The 23,577-nt window shown below is 34.7% G+C and overlaps 4 protein-coding genes across 4 annotated transcripts; all 4 read left to right on the top strand.

Annotated features, from left to right (window-relative positions):
- Positions 1–2,322: 2,322 nt before the first annotated feature.
- Positions 2,323–3,673, top strand: LOC113508671. The gene is made up of 2 exons (XM_026891753.1): positions 2,323–2,719; positions 3,148–3,673. The coding sequence occupies exons 1-2, from the start codon at positions 2,323–2,325 to the stop codon at positions 3,357–3,359; spliced, it is 609 nt and encodes a 202-aa protein (XP_026747554.1). The 3' UTR covers positions 3,360–3,673.
- A 141-nt stretch (positions 3,674–3,814) lies between these two features.
- Positions 3,815–6,345, top strand: LOC113508951 (protein artemis-like). The gene is made up of 3 exons (XM_026892164.1): positions 3,815–4,199; positions 4,756–5,188; positions 5,362–6,345. Exons 1-3 carry the CDS (start codon positions 3,935–3,937, stop codon positions 5,795–5,797), a joined length of 1,134 nt encoding a protein of 377 aa, XP_026747965.1. The 5' UTR covers positions 3,815–3,934; the 3' UTR covers positions 5,798–6,345.
- A 1,452-nt stretch (positions 6,346–7,797) lies between these two features.
- Positions 7,798–10,621, top strand: LOC113508958. Its single transcript, XM_026892172.1, has 5 exons — positions 7,798–7,997; positions 8,421–8,470; positions 8,863–9,081; positions 9,549–9,734; positions 10,537–10,621. Exons 1-5 carry the CDS (start codon positions 7,945–7,947, stop codon positions 10,593–10,595), a joined length of 567 nt encoding a protein of 188 aa, XP_026747973.1. The 5' UTR covers positions 7,798–7,944; the 3' UTR covers positions 10,596–10,621.
- An 8,115-nt stretch (positions 10,622–18,736) lies between these two features.
- Positions 18,737–22,808, top strand: LOC113508957. The gene is made up of 4 exons (XM_026892171.1): positions 18,737–18,773; positions 19,568–20,099; positions 21,486–21,629; positions 22,662–22,808. The coding sequence occupies exons 1-3, from the start codon at positions 18,740–18,742 to the stop codon at positions 21,496–21,498; spliced, it is 579 nt and encodes a 192-aa protein (XP_026747972.1). The 5' UTR covers positions 18,737–18,739; the 3' UTR covers positions 21,499–21,629; positions 22,662–22,808.
- Positions 22,809–23,577: the final 769 nt, after the last annotated feature.

The raw sequence follows: 23,577 nt of genomic DNA, 5'->3' as shown, positions 1-23,577 counted from the left end.
GGGGCCCACTTTGACCTGGGGCCCACCACCAAAGCAGGCGTCTAAAAAAAGCCGATAAATTTTTCACTGAATGAAAATAACTTGAGCCAAGGTGCCCCCACTCCCTTGTTGCCTTTGGGCCCCTAAACCCCTAGATCCGGCCCTGATCATGGCCATGCTTAGTACTGTATTCTTAGCTTAAAAAAAAGTGTTTCTCTCATCCAACGTTTCTTTACACTGTAAATATAGTATTTAAGTTATAAAATTTGGTGCTTTAAACTTATAATTTATCATTCCTATTTTTTTAAGTGAATTTATAATTTATGTAAACGTAATTTTAAGTTATTGACTTAGTACCGAACCTAAACGGTTACTCAAAAATATAATGTTGTAATATAACTAAAAATCTTTAAAAAGCCAATAAAATATTAAATTGAATACATAAACTTTTGTATATTTTTGTCACATGAAAAGAGTATTTCTAAATCATTTGGCAGTTTTCACTGAAAAAATATCTATCAAATTCAAGTCTCGTTTTTAATTGGATTGTTATCGTTATGAAGTACTTAAACTTTTTTATGTTAATTAAATGATTGAAATTAATTATAAGCCTAATAGTATATGAGGCTGGCAACGAAAGGTTCCGATACTCTCTGCTAAACGGCTACTTTACCAAAACCTCCATGGATGGTATTTATAATTGTAACCTAAAATGTTTTATCAATTATTTATATTAAATACATGTTGTCTTGAAACATTTTGTTGTAACAATTGAAACTGTAACAAAACCATCGACTTTTGCAATTTACCGCCACACTTCAAAAATGTCAGATTGAGACGGAAAGGTCCTGTCATATTTTCCCGCTAATTTAATTTATGTGCGAGACTTGACGTATTGTATCTATGTAATAAACGCCATGAAATGTTTGTAAAAAATAAATAATATTTTTAAACGATTCAATTGTTTTATTGATTTAGGTATAGGTATTAATTATAAAGTTAAATTTGATATTAGATCTCAATCTGGATGCAGAAGGCAAAGAATTCGAAAAGGAAACATTGGTAAAATGGTTAGAATTATACAAATAGTTGCAAAAAAAAATCCGTTCTCCATTCAACCAACGGCAGTTATTTTAATTTTTTTATAATAACTATCGTGAGACTGATTCATTATTAAATGATGTAACGGTTTACTCACGCGGGCTCACTCGCGATCCCGCCGCGTCTGCTCATGATTACGGACTCCGGTTGGGTCCGAAACTAGTCGGGCTACCCCGATAAATACGCGTGAGTAAACCGTTACATCATTTAAAAATTATTTTAAATAGCGGAATTGGGGCCAGCCAGTGGTTGGCCTAGTGTTTGAGCTGCACTACAACACTGCACTGCACTCAGGGCAGTGTGTCTGAGGAGGAATACGTAAAGCAGTGGATAGGATAGACCAAGTTGATTTATTGATAACTTTCGTGGACTCGTGGCTGTTTGGAAAAAAACACGGTAACGGCGGTTCAGTGCCAGTGTTACCAACTGGAATATATTGGTAGAAATTAGTAGGTATTATAAAATAAAATATTGTTAATTTTTATTTAATTTAAAACGGAAACTGCAGTGAACCGTTCTTTGTAAGAAACCTGACCGCCATTGTGATAAATAGATTAAAAGTATTTTAACATAGATTCAACTTTTTGTATCACGATATCGTCTTTATATTTATTATTTATAATGGGACAAGATTCTTGTCCGTCAACCATTTGCAAAGATTACATAACTGTACTTTAGTACATGCATGGCTAAACTATTTTATTATAGTATTGCATTAAAAAGTTAATTAACAATTTTCTAAAACCTATAATACAGCTTATAAAATTTAATAACTCGCTTACTAATATTCGTTTAAATTATAAACTATAAACCTCGTAACTACTTCATAACTTAATGGTAGTTTTGTTGTTAAGTATTGTTAAGAGTTGTCCAGCTATGCATCGATTTTTGATCGTGTTTATTGGTAATTATTAAGACTAAGTAGTTTTTGGGTTTACGGTACCTGTTCTTTATGCCCATATTTTAGTTAATTACATTACTAAGGCTTCGTTCTCTGCCTGTCTGGCTATTTGTCCGGCCGACTGACACTATACTTTATCTCATAAACCATTATAGCTGGTAGACCAAGTAAAGCAACGGTGCTACAGTAAGAAATTTAACGTGTATCCATTTCCTTTAGAGCATTAGTTTTTATTAAGCTTTAAATATTTCAACGGTTTCCTTATTGTCGCGAATCTGACTTGCAATTGATCAGTTTTGTATCGAATAACTTTATTTTTTCTATTGTTGTACAAAAGCAGGATGAGGCATAAAGGCTGCGTTTTTTTTACTCTTATAAAAAGTGGCTTCGAGGTTTTAATAAAACTTAAAATTACAGGTTTCCTTTACCTAAAAAACGCTTATTCATATGTTCTTCTCCAAAATCGTCAAGAAAATGACAATCTATCCAATGGCGAAGTTAGAAAAAATCAGAATCCAACTGATGTCAACAAGTACAGCAAGTCTGGCCGTAGACAATTCGATGATGAAACAAACTCTTTGGAGAGCGTCGTGCTGGCCATAGACAGTGGAGTGAAACAGCTGATTTCGGGACAATCGCAACCGGATATAATTGATAATATCGCAAAATCCATCGTTGATTTTGCTAAATATAGCGCGGATCCTATTTATAGGTCCAAAGGGCAGGAATATAATATTAGTAAGTATATTCAGGTTTAATTCCCGGAAATTACACCAACAAAACAAGAAAAAAAGACTCAATGACGTCATCTTCACGTAAAAAAACGCTTTGCAATAAAATTGTAACCGCTCACAATTTGTGTCATTGATATAGCGGCACGTCTGTTAGCAATTTGCGAGGATTAAAAGAAACAAAAGCCTGATTAAGCGTAACAAGTCTTTATCCACTGCGACCCGACGCGTTACGGGTTCGGTACACACGTAGGACAAGCGTTTGGTCTTCCACGTGCTTGTCCTGAGTCTGGGTGTCTTTGTGCATGTGACTTGAATGTTTATGAAATCCGTCACTACACGAGGATCCCTCCATAGTGCAGGAATCATATAAAGAACACTCTCTTGATATTGTAACAGTAACAAAAAGATTTGTCTTTCTTTCACAATTTACAGAACCAGAAATCATTCACTTCAGGAGCAACAAACCGTCAGTTATGTTCGAAATTAACTCGAAATCCATAATCAATGTGCTTCGAGACATGTTGCAGTCTAAAACGGTTCATAAGTACATGGACAAGTTCAGCAAAGAGGCCGCTATAATATACAGGACCTTGCGGCGTGAGCTGGAGAAGCCGCGTGAACGTCATAGTGAACGTAATTATTAGCAAGGAAACATAAAATTTTTATGTTAATACAGTTTTTGGAATGGGTTTAGTTTTTAATTTATTATCGCGGCTTTTTTCGTCTTGTTGTTCTTTCGTTTCGTCTACAGGTTGTACTTAAAAAGCATTAGAATTCTGTAAATAATTTGGATAAAAATAGCCTTGATGATAATTCAGGGTGTCAGCTACCACCATTCTAACATTCATCGAAATCGATCTAGCCGTTTGTGCGTGAAAAGGTAACAAATACACACTTGATTCAGATATATTGCCCAATAGCTTTGACTTACTCAAAAATGTAAAAATGATACAGAATAGTAATAAATTAATTAACATTAAGTAGTTAACGCTTTAAACAAAATGTAATAAACGCATTTATACCAATGAATAGAAGAAAACAAAATAAAAACATAGCAATACTTTGATATGATCATGACAGCTGTTTGTTTTCATGGAAACTGTCAAATATGAAATAACGGCTTGGCAGTTGGAATTGTGATGATCGCGTCAGTGTTTATAAATAAAATGATAATGAAATAAACGTGATAAAACTAAAAGTATCTAGTCTAAATACAGAAATGAATTCATGTTGTTCAAAATCGGCCTTTTGTGGGCACATAGAAGAGATACCATTTATACACGTAGATAATTTTGAAGATGGTACTAAAAGTGCCTATTTTCTGAGTCATTATCATAGTGATCATGTTTGTGGGCTGAATGCAAACCAATTTTACGCAAGATTAAAAAAGAATAACGCCTTTGTCTATGCCTCTGCTGTAACAGTGGCTATAATAAGAGAGAACTGTTCGCTTTTATCACCATATTTAAAAGTTTTAGACTTGGGTAAGTTGTTATTCTGCCTGTAACATTTTAATTTAAAATATATACAATTTCTAGCCTCCCACATTGGGACAAAGTTAATCTTAAAATAGATAAGAAATATCTGTCAAAGATCATGTTTCAACCTGTTTCAACATGCATCAACAGAATATTTTGCTATAAAAAACTTAGATATTTAATTTTTGCTGCATGTATTTCTTTTCTTACAACCCTTTGCATTTTGTATTTCTTTTTAAATTCTTTTCTTTGCATTGCTTGATGTGTAAAACATAACTTAGACCCAGTTTGTTAAATTTTGTCTGGCTGTGTAACTTGGGTTCTCCTAAGACCCACAACCATTCTTTTATAATTTATGAGACCAAAAACAATAATTATACATAAATGTTTATTTGTTAGAGTAATTAAAACCTATTTTCTTGTTTAGAACACAGCAAACTTAAGTATTTTGGCCTAATATATTGGTTATCATTGTAGATCCCATCTTGCAGTATATCTTATAGTTGCAATATGCATGAGTGATAAGTGTCACATTATAAACAAACAAAAATTTTTTTTACAGGTAAAAACACAATTATCATAAAAGACAATGAATCAACAATTTATCTCAACGTCACAACATTACCTGCGGGCCACTCATTTGGATCAACAATGTTCCTTTTCGAATACAACAATAAAAACATTTTATACACCGGAGACTTTCGGTTATCCAAAAACACGGTTATGAAATACAAGCATTTTCATTTCAATGGTGAACCAATACAGTTAGATGTGTTGTATGTGGATACAACTTTCCAGGATGTTCCATCGTTCCCAACACGGTCCGATGTAGTCCGAAATGTTGTTTTACACGTCAAGAATTGGTTGAATCTGAGTGATTCCCATCGAGTTATTATGCTGACTTCAGCAAATTACGGATATGAGTATATTTGTAATGAAATTTATAAACAAACGAAATTGAAAACTTTTGTTGGCAGTTATATGAATGTATATAGGTGAGATTTTATAATATTAACTAAGTATATTACAACTAAATAAAAGAAATATATAAGTATATTTATCAGTTGTCTAGTACTCATAATACAAGCTTCGCTTAGTTTGAGACTAGATGGCGTTGTTGTGTAAAATATTATTGTACAAAAAATATTCAAAACCTTTTTTTTTGCAGGCATTTTCCAAAAGAAATATATGGCGTGACAGAGGATTCGTCAGCTAGATTATATCTCAGATCAAAATATGGATATAAAAGCGAAGAGAACCCGTTAGAACTGACAATTTATTTTTCGGCGCTAAAATGGGGGGAAAAGATTAACTTAAACGAAGATTTCATAACCTATAATAACAATAAAATAGAAATTTGTTTTTCTACTCATTGCGGTAGAGACGAGTTATTATTTTTTATTAATTATTTTAAACCAAAGAAAATTGTTGGTTTTCCACAAGATTTTTATGTTGATGATAATTTTTTGGATTGTAATACTGATGTGACTGAAGATAGAGTTAAGGTAGAGCCTAAAAAGAGAAAAAAAGAGTTGAAAGACGAGAGTGTGACAGTTGGTAAGAGAGTAAATAAGAGTGAGATCGAGGATGCTTTTAATTGGTGATTGTTGAAAGATATATTCATATAATACTTAAGATTGAATGGTGCTTTGAATATAGACGATCAAATTTGATTGCGCAATATTTGAGAATTGTATGTAACCATGGCTAAAATACATTGTGCAAAACTGATCCTACTCTTTGCACAATAATAGATCTCTGAAATTTTCGTTAAATTATTACGTCAGTCAATAATATTGTACAATTCGAAATATGGCGCCAAAATACGTGTGCTCAAAACTTTTGTGATATTAGGCCATAATTTGTAAATTTGTAGGTACCAAAGAGGAAATTCAACATTGTAAAACTTTTAGCATAATAATTATGCTGTGTATGAATTCAAAAATTAAAGTAAATGCAATACATATTCCAATGTATACTGTGTGTATATGGTGAAGAAAGAAAGTCGACTGGCAAATACAAAAAAAAATGATTTTCGATTTTCTTTTCTTGTTAAGTTTTGAAATACAATAAGTGTTCGTGAATGTAAAAAGTCTTATATAATTTTTCATATAAATTGAATTAAATGATATTAAAATGATATATTTTTAACGGTTTTTTTTTTATTTTTGTTTTTCTATATTTTTTCCCGCATCTTACGAATAGAAGGATATATTTAGAATTTTCGTATATTTCCTTTTTCATTAAGTCTCAAGCCCTCTCTTCTAATCTTCAGAACAGTTTTATACCCAGTCATCACCCCTATTTAGCAACAATTTAAAACGAATTGCGGAGGAAATGAATTTTTGACAATTTAACTCATCAAAATGGCGGCCACGTGCTTCCTTATAGCCTATACTGTCCCACTGTGTTGGGTAAATGTGCCAAGAAGACTTACAACATTCTCTACGTATTTATGCTGGTCGATCTGGTCATTTCACATACCCATCTTGTTCGTCATGCTAACGTGTCCAAGACAGTCCTAGAGAAACATTTACCGACTTTAAATTTGAGATGATATACGTCAGTTGGTCGTGAGTTGGTGGACAAATGTTTGTCTGATGAGAACGATCAGCAATAATACCAGCCTATTTTCATCCCACTGCTGGGCACAGGCCTCTTCCCGTATAGGGAAGGTTTGAGCATCGATCACCACGCTAGCTCACTGCGGGCGATTATTTGTAATCCAGGTTTCCTCACGATGTTTTCCTTCACCGTTTATCAGTGGCATCTTAGCCTAATTAAAAAGTACCTATAACTTTAAACAAGTCACATTGGTCCTTTGCCTGCGTAGGGATTGAAACTACACTTCATGCATAGCTACCTACATAATCTACATATCCATGCATGATTCACAAGGTCAACAAAAATTAAGGCTTAATAAAAAAGCTATTAACTCATGCACCATTTGCCTTCTAATCTTGGGTTTTCAACTTCACCTAATTGGCATTTTAACGTTAAAATCATACCATTGATTCCTGTTTTTCTCATGATGAAGAAAGATAAAATGGACCCAAGTTTGACTATAATGTTAATTTTGCAAATAATTGTTTTAATACGTAAGTTATTTTCATATTGTTATAACATAATACGTAAATTGAAACTAACTTCTTTTTAAAACCCAATGTAAAAAGAGGAGTGTAATAAGTTTTATAAGTCTGTCTGCGGCATGATAGCTCCCGAACGGATTAACCGATTTCGATTTGGTTTGTTGAATATTAAAGGTGAATTTAAGACAAAATTAACTAAAGAAAGTTGTGAAAGATCAAATAAACCATTGATATATATCAGGCGTTTATTTATTTCATACTAATCTATACTTTTATTTATACTAATATATAAAGCTGAAGAGTTTGTTTGTTTGAACGCGCTAATCTCAGGAGCTACTGGTTCGAATTGAAAAAATATTTTTGTGTTCAATAGACCATTTATCGATGAAGGTTTTAGGCCATATAACATCACGCTGCAACGAATACGAGCGAAGATACAATGGAAAATGTGGCAAAAACGGGGAAAAATATTCATCTTCGAGGGCTTCTGTTCAAAAATCCCTAACTAATATCTTCTAACCACGCGGACGAAGTCGGGGGCAACAGCTAGTTTCTTTATATGAAAAGATTCACCTTTTAAGACCTTTATTCCTTATTTTTATGAAGGCATTTGAAGCAATAGAGTAATGTTTTACTGTTAAATGTAATTGTTTTCAGTTCTCATGACAGTAAGGGTGAAAACGGCTAAAACTTCCCATCAAATAAAGGAAACAATGTAAGTTTGACATTTAAACTTGACCACAGACTAAATAGGAAACAAATTCGGAGTTATAACACCTGTCCCTTTGTCTGTAATCAAATCTTGCAAGTTAAAGACCCAATTCCCAATTTCCGATATGAAATTTTGCATGTGTATGTATATTGTGTGATAATGTAATACTATGATGTCATGGCGCTGATTTGATGCTGGACATTGAAAATGGTTGTGGAAGCTCCGATAATGAGTATCCTATACCGAAGTTGTGTTGAGGAGGTCAGATAGGCAGTCGCTCCTTGTAAAGCACTGGTACTTAGCTGCATCTGGTTAGACTGGAAGCCGACCCCAAGATAATAGGGAACGTGTTAGGGTTATGGAGAGATATTTATTCATTAGCACACAAGAAGTTAGTTAAAGTTAACTTTACTTGCTTTTTTTCAGAAATACACCGAAAAGAGATAATCCAAACTTTGTAAGAGATCGAAAATTAGGTAAGCGGTTGAAATACTTAATAATGACAAAATGCAACTGAAGTCCGTTACGGTAATATGGCGTCACGTTTCTGTACCATGCGATTATAATTTTTTTTAATTTTGTCAATAGGTAGTTTATAAACAATTGAGCCTTTTTTAAATATATTTTAAATATAACAATTGAGCCTTTTCTTAAATGTATTTTAGATATAAATAAATCAATAATAATAATTGCTACAGCACAGCTAGCATAACTTGGCGCTCCGGAAAATAAGATAAAAGATTGTTAGAGCGAGATCAAAGTATGCGTGTACGTTGTGTAAGACAGAGACGGCGATATCTTGCAGCTCTTTCCCGCCAAGTTACATATTCAGTGTATCTGTGACGTTTACCCGCACTTTGTTTTTTAGACAGGCTTTGGAACAAGCCGCAAATGCCGCAGCCTTGGACGAGTCGGTTCCGCTTACCATTCGATCCTGCGTGGATGGACTATTGCGATCCCTACCATTGCAACGATTATTACAAAACTGCGTGTGGATTAAACAGATATAACATGAAATTCAGATACTTTCAAAGCACTTGTCATTTAATTTTAAATAACCAATGTGCTTATTATCGGGGCAATTTGAGTAAGTTTAATTATTAAGCATCATTTTTATATATCACTAGCTGTCTCTGGAAACGCACGCAAAATTTCATGAGAATCAGTCGAGCCGTTTCGGAGGAGTTCAATTGCGTACACTGTGACACGAGATTTATTGTCCCAGCAAACGTTGTTTTGCAAACAAATGTGTTAAAAGAAATAATAAATTAATAATAGATTGAGACAATCTAAATATCCATGTTTTTAAATGTCATTCCATTAAATTTTAATCGAAATCGATCCAGCCGTCTTTATAGTTGTAAATTGCATTGTCATCGGGTTTGAAGCTACCCTGAAAATTTCACCTTGCTAGCTTATCGGGAAGTGCCTAAAATTGAGTCACAAAAATCCAACCGGAACGACAAACAAACAAGAAAAGTGAGTGTATAAAAACGTGGGGGAAAAATGTACCTTACATATAAATTTAAAAAGAAGAATTGTTTTGAATTACAGAGTATGACTCGATAAGTTTACATTTCTGCCGAGCCTACATCATGTTCTTGAGGGGGGGATGCCCTTCACAATGTGAAGATGAGGTGGATCCCGTCTGTGGAATGAGTCTGGTGGACGGGCATGTCGTAATCTTCAAAAATGCTTGCGCTTTGGAGACTTTTAACTGCAGAAATTCAACGTTACAAGGTATGATATATTTACATGCTGATATATTTAAAACGTTCTATTTCATCTATCTTGACTGACGTGACTACACGGATAGCCGAGTGGTTGAGGTCATCACGCCAACCCACTGTGCGCGACGTGACGCGGTTTCAATGCCCGCATTGGACAAGCTTTTGTGTGATCCACGAATGCTTGTCCTGAGTCTGGGTGTCTTGTGCATGTGACTTGAATGTTTGTGAAACGCAACACAAAGATTAAACTCCTTAGTGCGGTAGTCGTTTTTTTTTTAATCTCGGTTGCTTGCAGCCGAAGATAGATCTCGATGGCGTGCAATTGTGGAGGCCTATGTCCAGCAGTGGACGAAGATGAGATGATGGTTATTTACATGGTAAATTACTGAAAATTAGTAACCCCGTCAGAAAAAACTGCATCCAAATCAATTCACCCATATAGGAGCTTCGTTACCTGACACATACACACAGATGTCAAACTTATACTCTAGGCTGAGTTTAGTCAGTACTTTTGTAACTGAAAAGTATAAAAAATGATTTTATTTGATCAGAATGATTTTGAAATGGCTGAAATTTTAACATTATATATGTAGAGTTGAAACGATAGAATTGAAAGATTTGAACTCAAGGACAGTGACCTCTTTTGCTCATTTTGTAAAGTCAAAGTTGTTAGTTTCTTTCTTTTGCTTGTAAATATTATTCACATCGTTTTTTGCGTACTTATTAATAAATACTTACAGAATTTGTACTAAAATTCTGATTTTTTTTACGATGGAGAATTTTAGACCTATTAATGTTTACTTTGGTTTCAGAATACGAAAGTGTATACATGGAGGTGTGCCAGTTTTATCGCGGTAAAGATGATGATTAAAATAAATCCAGAAAAGTAGAGATTTTCTTTGTTGTTTCATTTGCCCAAAGCCTTAAGAATTACAAGAATTATTGTACGATTGCATTTGTAGTATGTACTATACACCGTGATTTTTTAGTCGTCTTACAAAAGCAGCCCAGTTCATGTATCCAATGACTAGAACACGTTCATGATAAAAAAAAATGGTATTAATGAGATTTTAATAAATTTAAAATGCAATTTTTATTCAATATTATGATGCAATTCGTAGTTTTTTTAGAAACTACGAATTGCATTATATTTCAGATTTCTATTGTTTAATTTTTCTTCGTACTTATTATCTTAGGTGATGATAAAAAATAATAATCGCGACTAGGGGTATTTTACGTCGGATACATGAAATGGGCTACTTTTGTAAGACGACTAAAAAATCACTACGTATTTATAACGCGTTTATTAGCTTCACCTGTATGTTTGTATGTTTTAATTTAATTTAAAAAATATGGAAAATAGTAAAAAAGCCAACATAATATCTAAGTTAATAAATCCTATGTGTTAATCCTGGTTATAAAATATCTGTGTACCAAGTTTCGTCTAAATCTGTTCAGTGGTTTTTGCGTGAAAGACGAAACAAACATCCATACATACAAACTTTCGCGTTATTGATATTAGTAGGATAGAGCTGTCAAACTTAGGTATATTATAACACCTGACGTTTTAGAATACTACTCCGTTGACTCAGCGACCCAAAATGTCCCTTGTCCTGTCCCTTCATTATCAGAACACGAGAGAGCACCACTTTACCCGATCCTTGGCCACTTCACACCAGTCATCGGCATGAAGCGCCCGAAGGTATGAACTGTATCACTTCAGCGATACTTGAGAAATCCTAACTAATATTGTAAATGCGAAAGTAACTCTGTCGGTCTGTCTGTCGGTTACGCTTTCACGTCTAAACCACAGAACTGATTTTGATGAAATTTTGTACAGAGATAGAGTTGACCTTGAGAAAGAACACAGGATAGTTTTTATCTCTTGGAAACGCGATATAACCGAACTTGACGCGTGCGAAACCGCGGGCGAAAAGCTAGTAATACATAACATCCTGTAGTTTAAAGGATAACGCGTTAAAAATCACAAAGCAATTGATTATATTTCATTTATTTACGAAGGATAGCATTTCTTCCCTTTATCAAACTTGATAGGTTGAAACTTATATCTATGTTTATGTTTATTTTTATCGTCTGACATAATAGGTTTAAGTTTTTCATTCGGATTTCTCGTGTAGCTGTAGAAATCGTAATCGAATGACCGTCCCATTTTCTTATCACGCACCACTTTTATAAGAGTTTCTACTAAGTCCTGTGTGTCCCTTTGATCTTCAAGATCTGATGCATAATCGGCAAATGCTGGAATAATATTCTTTATAAGTTTACACACAACGCCATCTAGTCTCAAACTAAGCGAAACTTGTATTATGAGTACTAGACAACTGATAAACACACTTATTTTTTTTTTGAATGAAACATAATTGGTATCTATTTTTACAATAAATTTAACGAATTTATTTCTAAATACATACATGATATAGATAAATTACACCCAGACATAGAACAAATGATCGTGCTCATCAAACAAACATTTGTTCTGGGTGGGAATCGAAATCACAATCTCCAGTATACCAGTCAAGACTACTGAACCAAACTTGAAGGGAGAACATAGACCAACATCTTGTAACCTGGTGTCCGAGTTTTTAAAAAAAGCTTGTAGGTTTATGACGTGGTTTTAACAAACCTCGTCAACTGCAACCCTCAGGAACGTTTGAAGCGGTGTTTCAACTAGAATAAGTACGAAAAAAAGGATAAACTAAAAGATATACTTACACAGTTTTAAAACAATTAAAATGAGAACGATCTTTATCATTATTTAACAAAAATAAACAGTTATTGTTTCTGATAATCCTAAAATAAAAAGGTATTAAAACGCAACATTTATAAAAAGACTGCTACCAAAAAACCGCGTGGTAATGAAATATGCAGGTACGAATATTTTTCCAATGATGACTTTAAAATATGTTAAGACTTAGTACCTACAAGAAGTAAAAGAAAACATTTGTAATGATTTTAACGATCGTTTGATTAAAACAATAAAACTTTTTTAATTTGTACAGTCGCAATAATTCCACTGTGACTGTAGACAAGTTACATGACTCCTCGCGCTAACGCTGACGAATCACTCAAATGTATTGAACTGACAAGTCAAAGTCACGTCACTTGTCGAAACGGAATGTCAAAAACAAAATCCATATAAATTAAATTACTTTACACTAGCACACAAGAACTACACGCAAGAAGTAGCACTTTTTGAACGTCAAAGAATGTTATATAGACAGCTCCCCGTATCGCCCACCCTTCACCGCTTCCTAAGTGCTTTAGCTATCGAAGAAGAAATGGTATTCTTTCTTCTTTCTTTCAAAATAAGACAGTATTTAACAATGTATGGAAGTCATTCCCATACATTTAAAGTTCTCTTTTCGTTTTTTAATCTAATGCGATGAAGCAATAGCAAAAATGTCATCAGTTTTATTTAATAACGGAAGGGGTAGTAAATATTTTATTCTGTTTTCTTTTCTTGTTGTCATGGCAACAGAAATACATTATCTGTGTAAACATTATATGTCTAACTGTCACGGTTGTGTCTCAGTCTGGTTATAAACGACTGCACAGCACAGTCTCAATAATGGGGTCCCGTTTTGCCTTCGGTTGCGGATGCCACAAAATGAGAATTATATTTACGTTCCCTCTGAAAGAGGATGGTGTTGTCAGCAACACACTGCCAGACTCCAAGCTTGTCTTAACATTTTTATCTTATACTAGCTGTTGCCCGAGACTTCGTCCCCGTGGGTAGAAGATATAAGTTATGATTTATACCTGACCTATTTTCTCACATTTTCCTTTGTATGTTCGCTCCTATTAGTCGCAGCGTGATGCCTTCCTCGATGAATGGTCTATTCAACACAAAAAGAATTTTTCAATTTGAACCAGTAGTTCCTGTGATTAGCGCGTTCAAACAAACAAACAAACTCTCCAGCTTTATATATTAGTATAGATTCATGGCTATTCTCTTATTTTTAGAGGTCTTTATGGGTCAATCTGACATTACATAATGACTTACAAAGTGCGTAGTCGAGATTCGAACCTGAGTCATCGTTTGTAGTCCCTAGTCTACTACTCCAACAAACCAGCTATTGCTATTAAAGCTGTATAAACTCTTATTCAAAGATTTCCCAGCCTCAAATTAAGCAAAGCTTATAAGCACTAGATAATTGATAAACATACTCATATATACGGTGATTTTTTAGTCGTCTTACAAAAGCAGCCCAGTTCATGTATCCGACGTAAAATACCAATAGGCGTGATTATTATTTTTTTATCATCAAATAAGATAATAAATACGAAGAAAATTAAACATGAGAAATCGGAAAAATACTCTTAAAAATGATAAAAACGCCGCCGCCCGCGCCCCTCACCATTGTTACAAGGCTCGGACCGCGCTCGCAACAGAGATGTGTTTCTAAAAAACTACGAATTGTATCATAATATTGAATTAAAATTGCATTTTAAATTTATTCAAATCTCATTAATACCTTATTTTTATCATGAGCGTGTTCTAGTCATTGGATACATGAACTGGGCTGTTTTTGTAAGACGACTAAAAAATCACGGTGTATTTCTACAAATTACAGTAAAATTACAAGCCGATAAAGAACAAATGATCGTGCTCATCACACAAACATTTGCCAGGGTGGGAATCGATCCCACTACCTTCGGTATAGCAGTCAAGGCCACTAACCACTAGACCAACAAACTAGTCATTTCAGATTTCACAGTTTAGAGAAATAAAAACAAATCCTTTTACTTGTATTATAATTATCATTCATAAAATATAAACACAGAAGTTTAATACTAGGTCTGTTTCAAAACAATCTTTCCAATTTACTTCAGAATCGATAGGATTGTATCGATATATAACGGAGCTCGTAGCTCCAGCATCAGATCAGCTCCATGTCATCATAATATTACATGATCACACAATATACATATGCATGCAATATTTCAAGAAATTTCATACCAGAAAATTGTGAAATTAATTTAATCATATTGAGTGACGGTTGTGCTAGCAAGATAATGCGCTAATCTTCTAATATATAAAATTCCCGTGTCACGATGTTAGTTACCGTACTCCTCCGAAACGGCTTAACCGATTTTTACCAAATTTTATATGCGTATTCAGTAGCTAACATCTATTTTTCATACCCCTAAGTGTTAAGGGTTGCTCACACTAAAAAAAAATATTTTATTTTTTGGACAAAATTATTTCTTTTTATTTTTTTTATCATGTGGCATTGAAAAATACATACAACTTGAAATAATTCATTAGGCAAAACAACGTTTTCTGGGTTAGCTAGTATACAAATAATAATAATAGGGTATTGAAATACTAAAATCTGACCCGTCCGTCCGAAAGATGAAAAAAAAAATTGTCTTTATTTTTCTTTTATTGCGTGAACAAAAACCTAAGATGGTTGTCAATCCTTCTATAAAACGAAATAAATAGTAAGTTGAAATCTCATGTAACGTCACTTATATGTACCTACTTTTATATGACAAGTGACGTAATTACCATGATTACAATCTTAATGTAATTTTATCAAAAATTACATTATACGACGAAAATTGTGTATGAAAATTGTGGCGAAATTGATTTGTTTAAAATAATTTCATAAGTTCAATGAAATACCAGATTATTAACCATTTCCCCATATGCGGTTGATTTTTTATTTCTTATTCTTATTCTATCATGCAATCTGTAAAAAACCTGAAAAAGAAAAGATTTATTTATTAAAAAAATAATAGATTCAAAAAATAAAAAAAATCCCACATTTTTAAATGTCACCCTATTCAAATTTTACGAAAATCGGTCCTGCCGTTTTTATAGTTGTAAATTGCATTGTCATCCGGTTTGAAGCTACCCTGAAAATTACAGCCTGCTAGCTTGTCGGGAAGTGCTTCAAATTGAGTTAAAGTCAAACATACAAGAAAGTGAATGTATGAAAAGGCATAAACGATCTTTGATTTTATAACAGCAATAGAAATATATGAAATTTCGATACAGTCTTGTGGCTAAGAAACATACGGGACCTCACTAATAATCTCCTTTGTTTCCCATTTATTGCGGAACCCCTTAAAACAACTTGTATATTTACCTCAACACCCTATGTTTTAACATCTTTCGTAATCGCCATAAAAATCCTATGGAAAACATCAGCACCCGTTATACGACTAGACGAAGTTGTCGTAACCGTAGTCAGAATTGTCGTTGGCGTAGCCTCTGTCGAAGGCAGATTTGTCGTTACATCCTCTTTTATTTTTGTCGTTCTTGTCCTAAATCTGCGCTGTTTTTTTGTAACGTTGCTTCTTTGTTTCTTCTTTTTGTGTCTTATTATTGGTTTAATAGGACCGTTGTCATTTTGAATAACATATTGGTCGTATTCAGGTGATTTGTCTAATTTCGATTCCTTTTGTGTCGTTTGAGGTGTACTCTCTTTTTCTCCCTTTCCTTCTTCCTTCTTCTCTTCCTCCATCTCTGTTAAAAGCAGCATTTTAAGTAGTTCTATTCGTTTTTGACGACTTAAAGTTTCTGATGATACATTTAGACGTTCCTGAAAGGCTGAGGTAATTTTTCTTAGTTAGAATTTGGTTACGATTGAATGATTTGAATTAATGTGGAGTCTAATGAAACGATATTGTGTTGTGATTTGTGTCGCAGATAGTTTCACAAACATTCAAGTCACATGCACAAAGCCACCCAAAGCAACTCAGGACAAGCATTCGTGGATCACACAAAAACTTGTCTTGCTTCGAATCCGCGACACGACACAATATGTGGGTTTGGCGTTTGGGACGACCACGCAATAATGATAGAGAAATTATAGTTCTCACATTTTTAATGTAATAGCGTAGTTAGAGTAGTAAATAACGCTGCTTGTAGTGGGACAGTCACATTCGTAATGAACAGCTTTGGTATTGGCGCCCACCGTGGGGCAATGCTCGTTCTCAGTATGACTGGGTAGCAGTAGAATAGTTACAGGCTGGTGTTATCTAATAATTTTATTTACAATACTTACACAATAATAGTAGAAAGCTGATTACACATTTCATCATTTTTAAGTTAATGTTAATTTAATAGATAGTAAACATCCATTATTTAAATTGATCTTACTGTGACTATAATCTTTTCTCAGATTTTCAACACAAAATCTTGTTATTACTAAAAAAATTATTTACAAATACATTCTTTATATTCCAAATTAAATTTATTTGAAAAATGACAAATCACAATTCCTATACCGCTTGATCAAGAATTCAAAATGGCGGCAGTTTGTAATTCGAATTGATTAAATTCTTTCAAGCATTTTTAAATAAACATGTAACCAATAATAAAATTGAACTTGTATGAGTAAAATAACAACATTGAGTTATAATTAAAATGAATTTTTTAATACACATAACGCAATAACAGCGGAAAATGTTTTTAATTTTATTTTTCTTTAGTCAACTTCCCACTAAGGATAATCGTTGTGTCGCTGAGGGTTTCCCAAACATTCAAGTCACATGCACGAATGCACTTATTTTAGAAAGTTGTATTTATGAGCATAATACCTTAGACCTCAATTTTTAGTCATTGTTGTTGTTGTGGCAAAAAAAAACATAATGTGTTCGTGAAAATTTCACTTGTCCAGCTTATTATGTTACACTAGCTGTTGCGACTACGTCCGATATAAGTTAGGAATTTTTGAACGAAAGCCTTTGAAGATAAATAATTTTCCCTGTGTTTTCCACATTTTCCATTGTATCTTCGCTCCTATTAGTCGCAGCGTGATGGTGTATAGCCTAAAACCTGCCTCGATGAATGGTCTATTCAACACAAAAATAATTTTTCAATTTGAACCTGTAGTTCCTGAGATTGGTGCGTTCAAACAGACAAACAAACTCTTCAGCTTTAAATATTAGTATAGATATAGATGAGATGTTGCCTAGTGACAGCCGAATGGACTGAAAAAGGAGCCACAGTATTCTAAATCTAAAGGGAAATCAAATTGGTCACCCATCGCATTCATGACCGTATGATCGGACCAAGTTACATACCGTTGCATAACCTCTATCTAATTTTATATTGAGTTTTTGACATACAACCTGGTGATAAAAGTCAAAATCTATGAATGCCTTCAATAGTAAATAAATAATAGGCAAATATTTTTGCCTTTTTCTGAACAACAAAATCGTGACGTCACGCGTAAGTTCCATTCACTAAAATAAAAATAAATGCGGGCAACATCACATACATTGTTCTGAACCCAAAGTAAGTTGCTTAAGCACTTGTGTTATGGAATTCAGATACAACGAAGGTACCACAAACACCCAGACCCGAGACAACGTAGAAATGTGATTTTTTTACATTGACCCGACCGGGGATCGAACCCGAGACCTCAGAGCTAGCGACACCTTGAAACCGGTGCCTACGCCACTCGACCACGGAGATCGTCAAAACTTTCACTGTAATCTGATCCATATGTTTGCGAGACAAAAGAAGAGACAAGTATGCGAATCCTATTAAAATTAAAATTGTCATCATTCCTATTGTATGCCATAAAAATATCATTCATATGTTTATACGATGTAGCGTTTTATGTCAAAATAATGTCAAATATAAACATGAAATTTCGTTAAGTTCGCTAACGCTGACGAATCACTCAAATGTATTGAACTGACAAGTCAAAGTCACGTCACTTGTCGAAACGGAATGTCATTCTATACATTTGAAGTTTTCTATTCTTATGCGATGTAACATTGTCTAAGCAATAAAATATTATTTTTTAGCCACTCAAATAACATTGAATATTGAAATATGCTCCAAGGAATGTGATTAACAATTTTAATTAACACTTATTTCAAATCATAATATTTCGTTCATAATTTTTAATTGAATTCTTTTGTTTTTCAAACTCGTAACAGAAATCTACAAATTGTTACTATGTTCTATTCTTATTTTTAATTTATTTTCGAAAGTTTTGCCTTTTTTGGATACTTCAAAAAAACAGTAAAATGATTAGAATTATTGCCTTTTTAGTTACAATGGGTGGGTACTCTTTTGTTTCACTTATTGTGGTAATATCCAATTTTAGTTTTGCATAACCAAAAATTGAACCCTATTAGCAAGGCGTGGCTGGTTGTCCGTCTGTCACCAGCCTGTATATTATCAACCGTGTTAGCTAGACATTTGAAATTTACAGTAGATATATTGGTGATGCCGCTTTGAAAATGTTAACGGTTGCTTCACCCTGAAATTTGATAGCAGACATTTGTTCTGTCACTTTAATTATGCTTTAACCTAAAAAAATCACATAAAAATTGGTCAAGTGTCAGTCGGAATCTGTGTAACTGAAGATAATTTTACGGATTCTTCAATATCTATACGACTGACTGACTTTCTTATAAACGCAGAACCCAAATTACTAAATTCATGCCCTAAAGTGGTGAGAAGAGGGGGATGAAAGTTTGTACAAAAAACCGTAATTTTCAAAGATAAAGCTTTGAAAATTGGTATCCGATAGAATTATATTCAACACCTAGCTGTTGCCCGCGACTTCGTCCCCGTGGGTAGAAGATATAAGTTATGATTTATACCTACCTGCCCTGTTCTTTTCACATTTTCCATTGTATCTTCGTTCCTATTAGTCGCAGCGTGATGGTTTATAGCCTAAAGCCTTTCTCGATGAATGGTCTATTCAACACAAAAAGATTTTTTCAATTTGGACCAGTAGTTCCTGAGATTAGCGCGTTCAAACAAACAAACAAACTCTTCAGCTTTATATATTAGTATAGATTACCTGAACGAAGACTCAAAAACTAAAAAAACACACCATTTTACAGCATTACAAACCAAAATAGCCTACGCAACGACACCAGAAGTAACCATATCAGTAGACCAAAGAATACAGCTATTGAAAAGACAAATACTTGATGAGATGAATGTTGATAGCAACCTGCCGAGAACCAATCCATTTGACTACGACTACTCCGACCAATACCAATACGTGGACTTAGCAAATCAACCGATCACACCAATACAAGAATCAGATAAGCGGAAGAAGAAAGAACTATATAAACTACCAGAGATTATAAGTCGTCCGACGGAGAAATATATCCCCAGTGTAGAATCCAGTGCGAACCAGGAAGATCCGAGGGCAAAGTTACGGATGAAGAAACACAGGAATTACCAGAAGATCAGCAAGCTTCCGAAGCCGAGGGATATTTTCTATAGAAGAATGTACTTGGATGATGAGGAACGGAATAAGCCACAGAAGTGGACTCATTGCTTGGATCTGGTGACGCCATTTTTAAATGGCATTAGAGATAATATGACTTCTAAATCGGTTGGACCTAATGATGATGTGGTTTTAAGGTGAGTTTCTTACCATTTTTTATAATGCGGGTAATCCTCATGGACACCCACTTAATCGGGGGAGGAAACGGGTAGTGTCAGACTCTCACTGACTAAACCTGAACCGCCGTGCTACGTCATCCGCGTTTTTGTGTCGGTGTATGGCGATGCGTTGAAATCCTTCATACACAATAGGTTTTATACCCTACCCATTAGTCTTTTTGTCCTGCACCTAGGTCCTAGACTCATTATTGTTACATTTTAAAAGTTTTGATAGTAACTAAGAGAGATAGTGAGAATTATTCATTATTAAATGATGCAACGGTTTACTCACACGTACTTATCGGGATTGCCGCGGCTCAGGTTTCGGCTCATGATTAAGGACTCCGGTTGTGCCCGAAACTAGTTGGGAGCATCCGCTGACAATCTTTCAGCTTTTATAAAATAACATCGGTCTGGCGTCCACGGGCTTTTAGAACATTAAAAAATGTTACTATTTATAAACATTTTTTGTCTTTTTTTCAATTTTCCAGATTAGCTCATCTTCTAAGCGTCAACGTGACTGATCAGGGGAAGGATGAAATCCGCTCCATTCTGTATCAGATAAGCAATCTACAAATCAGGCTATTTCAGTGGGACATAAACGCTATAAAAATTATACTTAACATTATAATTAGTAGTGAGTAACTAAAGAAAGGCCAACCAGACGAGATTCTTATTTGAATAAACTATTATAAAGTTCGAATTTTGACAAAAATGAAGGAATGAACTTGTTCACAATATGGCCGACCTAATGTTGACAACTGCCGTACTGACTGCTTTCTTGTACCACGAAACACATAACGACAGCTGTCATCGACCAACTCCCGCCATATATGCGGGTACGAGTGATAAGGACAGGGATAATAATCACTCACTATGGCAATATAACTCAGTAACGGTCTGCTTGTTTACGTTTTTTATCTCGTCTCGTTGGCCTTACTATATTGCATTAATAGAATAGCTATATAATATTTAACAACTGCCCCAATTGCTCGATCATAGTTTGATACGGTAGGTCCAAGGATGGGTACCCATCAACGTCATAACGATTTCCTCCGTATTCCGGAAGGGACGTTAAATTGTGCATAAATCCTGGTTGTAATTTATACATCTTAGCTAGTCGTTACGGGTAGTCAGAAGCTAGAAAGTTTGACAACCAGACTGACTAAGGCCTTTTGTGTTGTCTGTAACTGGGTTGAGGAGGTCAGATAGGCAGTCACTCCTTGTAAAACACTGGTACTTAGCTGCATCTAGTTAGACTGGAAGCCGACCCCAACATAGTTGGGAAAAGGCTAGGATTCTGAATTTTTGATTCTGTGAATACTGAATTTTTGTTCTCCAAAACTGGTTACCTTTATTTTTCAGCAAGATTCCATGATTTTAAAGGTCTCAAATTCGGACTGAAGGCTATATTTGAGACCTGGCAGCTAGATACGAGCGATATTAATAGTTTTGTGCGACAATCCAGGATATTTAGACCTCCATGCATACAAGTTTCAGAATTTGACGGTAAGATATAATTACAGTATGTCAAAAAACTTATACGCTGACTGCACGGATAGCCGAGTGGTTGAGGTCACCACGCCAAAGCACGCACGCCATGTTGGCTCGATCCCCGCGTAGGACAAGCATTTGCGATCCACGAATGCTTGTCCTGAGTCTGGGTGTCTTTGTGCATGTGACTTGAATGTTTGTGAAACTCTCGCGATATAAGAATTAAATTCCTTGATTCGGTGTGTATAACAGCTGATAATGTAAATAACATTAATTAGTTTAATGAAAAAGTTATGATCTCCATTAACACTTGTGTCAGAATGATTCATTATTTTGCAGCAGCAACGCTTTACTCGCTCTTTCTTATCAGGATTACGCAACTAGATTAGACGTGTAAACCGTGGCAAACATTTAATATTGTAATACGTAATTTTATTTAATAAGAAATATTTCCAATTTATCATCAAATGGAGTCTAAGACACTTGTTATAACATGGCAAGCCAAAAGAAGCGTCAGTCCTCCGGGAGCAAAATGTGTCGTTATTGGTCGAGTCTGGATGAGGCTGGCACAGAACCCTAGAAATCTTCACGAGAAAGGAGAGGCCTGTGCCCAGCAGTGGGAAGACAAAGGCATGATATTGATGATGATAACGAAATGTCCTGTCAATTTTCTTAACCAAAGTGACGGATGATTCGATAGTTTCTGATGTTTAATTCTTATTTCATTTACGGGGTTTTTGTCTATACAGAAAATAACACCCCAATGATATATAAAATATTTTTTTGAAAATTTATAGGTCCTTACATAAAATACAGAGGAAATGGGTAGTGTCTCTTACTGACTAAACCTGAACCGCGGTGCTACGTCCTCCGCGTTTTTGTGTCGGTGTATGGCAATGCGTTTAACAATAATTATCAAAATCATACAATAATTACTGGCCTGCCCGCAATCTTATGGCCATTATGACAATGCTGTAAAGCATTCAAGCCTCGTCCGTCAAAGGCGATGCAAGAAGTATAGGAACTTATATGTGATTTCTTTGACAGGATCAACGCTTTCATCAAAGTCGATAAGATACACGACAAAGCCGAAACCGAAAAAATGTCCAGATACGGAAGAATCCGAGTGTTCAGCATAAACTTAATTACTATAAGGAAGAATAAAGAAATACCTTCGATAAAATTGGTTTTTAAATGTTAAATAGCGTCAATACCGCATAAGTGAATCAATCACAAGTTAAACTACGCTTGACGTGGTCCGTAGGTGGGTGACCATCTTTGTCATATCGAGTTCCTTGGTGTTTCGGAAGGCACTTCAAATGGTGGGTCCCAGCTGTTATTCCTACATCTTTGACCGTCGTTACAGGTTGAAAATCTGACAACCAGTCTAACCAAGGGGTATCGTGTTGCCCCGGTAACTGGGTTGAGGAGGTCACATAGGCGCTCCTTGTAAAACACTTGTACTTAGCTGAGTCCGGTTAGACTGGAAGCCGACCGCAACATAGTTAGGAAATGGCTAGGATTATGATGAAATGTTAAATAGCAATCAATATTCTACTTAGTCTGTGTACCTGTCCCTTTGTCTGTAATTAAATCTTACAAGTTAAAGATCGAAGTCCCGGTTTCCGATTGAGATGACACTTTGCATGTGTATGTATATTGTGTGACTATGTAATATTATGATGACATGGAGCCAATCTGATGCTGGAGAAGGTGGGACTTGGAATATCTTGTTTGATTTAATTTGTTAAAACGACCGCGTTAAAAAAAGTCTAAATCCTTATATAGCAGGGAATTTTGCAAGCAGTCAAGCTATTCGGTACTTGCCTTCCGAAACAATGAGGAACTCGTTATGACATAGATGGTCTCCCATCCACGGATCAACCGTATCAAGCGTAGCTTAATCTGTGATCGATCAACTTGTACAGTAGTTTATGTATTTATCTAGCTCGCAACATATTAT

Source organism: Trichoplusia ni, chromosome 3 (genome assembly GCF_003590095.1).
Source record: "Trichoplusia ni isolate ovarian cell line Hi5 chromosome 3, tn1, whole genome shotgun sequence".
NCBI classification, from domain to species: domain Eukaryota; kingdom Metazoa; phylum Arthropoda; class Insecta; order Lepidoptera; family Noctuidae; genus Trichoplusia; species Trichoplusia ni.
This window is presented reverse-complemented; position numbering and strand designations above follow the sequence as displayed.

What these genes read in the sequence shown, in the direction of transcription:
- LOC113508671 (XM_026891753.1), top strand. Translation starts at nt 2,323, where the DNA reads ATGAGGCATAAAGGCTGCGTTTTTTTTACTCTTATAAAAAGTGGCTTC. An exon ending in AGGGCAGGAATATAATATTA is followed by an intron (nt 2,720 to 3,147) that starts GTAAGTATATTC and finishes CACAATTTACAG; the next exon opens with AACCAGAAATCATTCACTTC.
- LOC113508958 (XM_026892172.1), top strand. Translation starts at nt 7,945, where the DNA reads ATGACAGTAAGGGTGAAAACGGCTAAAACTTCCCATCAAATAAAGGAA. An exon ending in TGTAAGAGATCGAAAATTAG is followed by an intron (nt 8,471 to 8,862) that starts GTAAGCGGTTGA and finishes TTTGTTTTTTAG; the next exon opens with ACAGGCTTTGGAACAAGCCG. An exon ending in TTATTATCGGGGCAATTTGA is followed by an intron (nt 9,082 to 9,548) that starts GTAAGTTTAATT and finishes TTTGAATTACAG; the next exon opens with AGTATGACTCGATAAGTTTA.
- LOC113508951 (XM_026892164.1), top strand. Translation starts at nt 3,935, where the DNA reads ATGAATTCATGTTGTTCAAAATCGGCCTTTTGTGGGCACATAGAAGAG. An exon ending in TTTAAAAGTTTTAGACTTGG is followed by an intron (nt 4,200 to 4,755) that starts GTAAGTTGTTAT and finishes TTTTTTTTACAG; the next exon opens with GTAAAAACACAATTATCATA. An exon ending in AGTTATATGAATGTATATAG is followed by an intron (nt 5,189 to 5,361) that starts GTGAGATTTTAT and finishes TTTTTTTTGCAG; the next exon opens with GCATTTTCCAAAAGAAATAT.
- LOC113508957 (XM_026892171.1), top strand. Translation starts at nt 18,740, where the DNA reads ATGATTAGAATTATTGCCTTTTTAGTTACAATGG. An exon ending in TGCCTTTTTAGTTACAATGG is followed by an intron (nt 18,774 to 19,567) that starts GTGGGTACTCTT and finishes ACCATTTTACAG; the next exon opens with CATTACAAACCAAAATAGCC.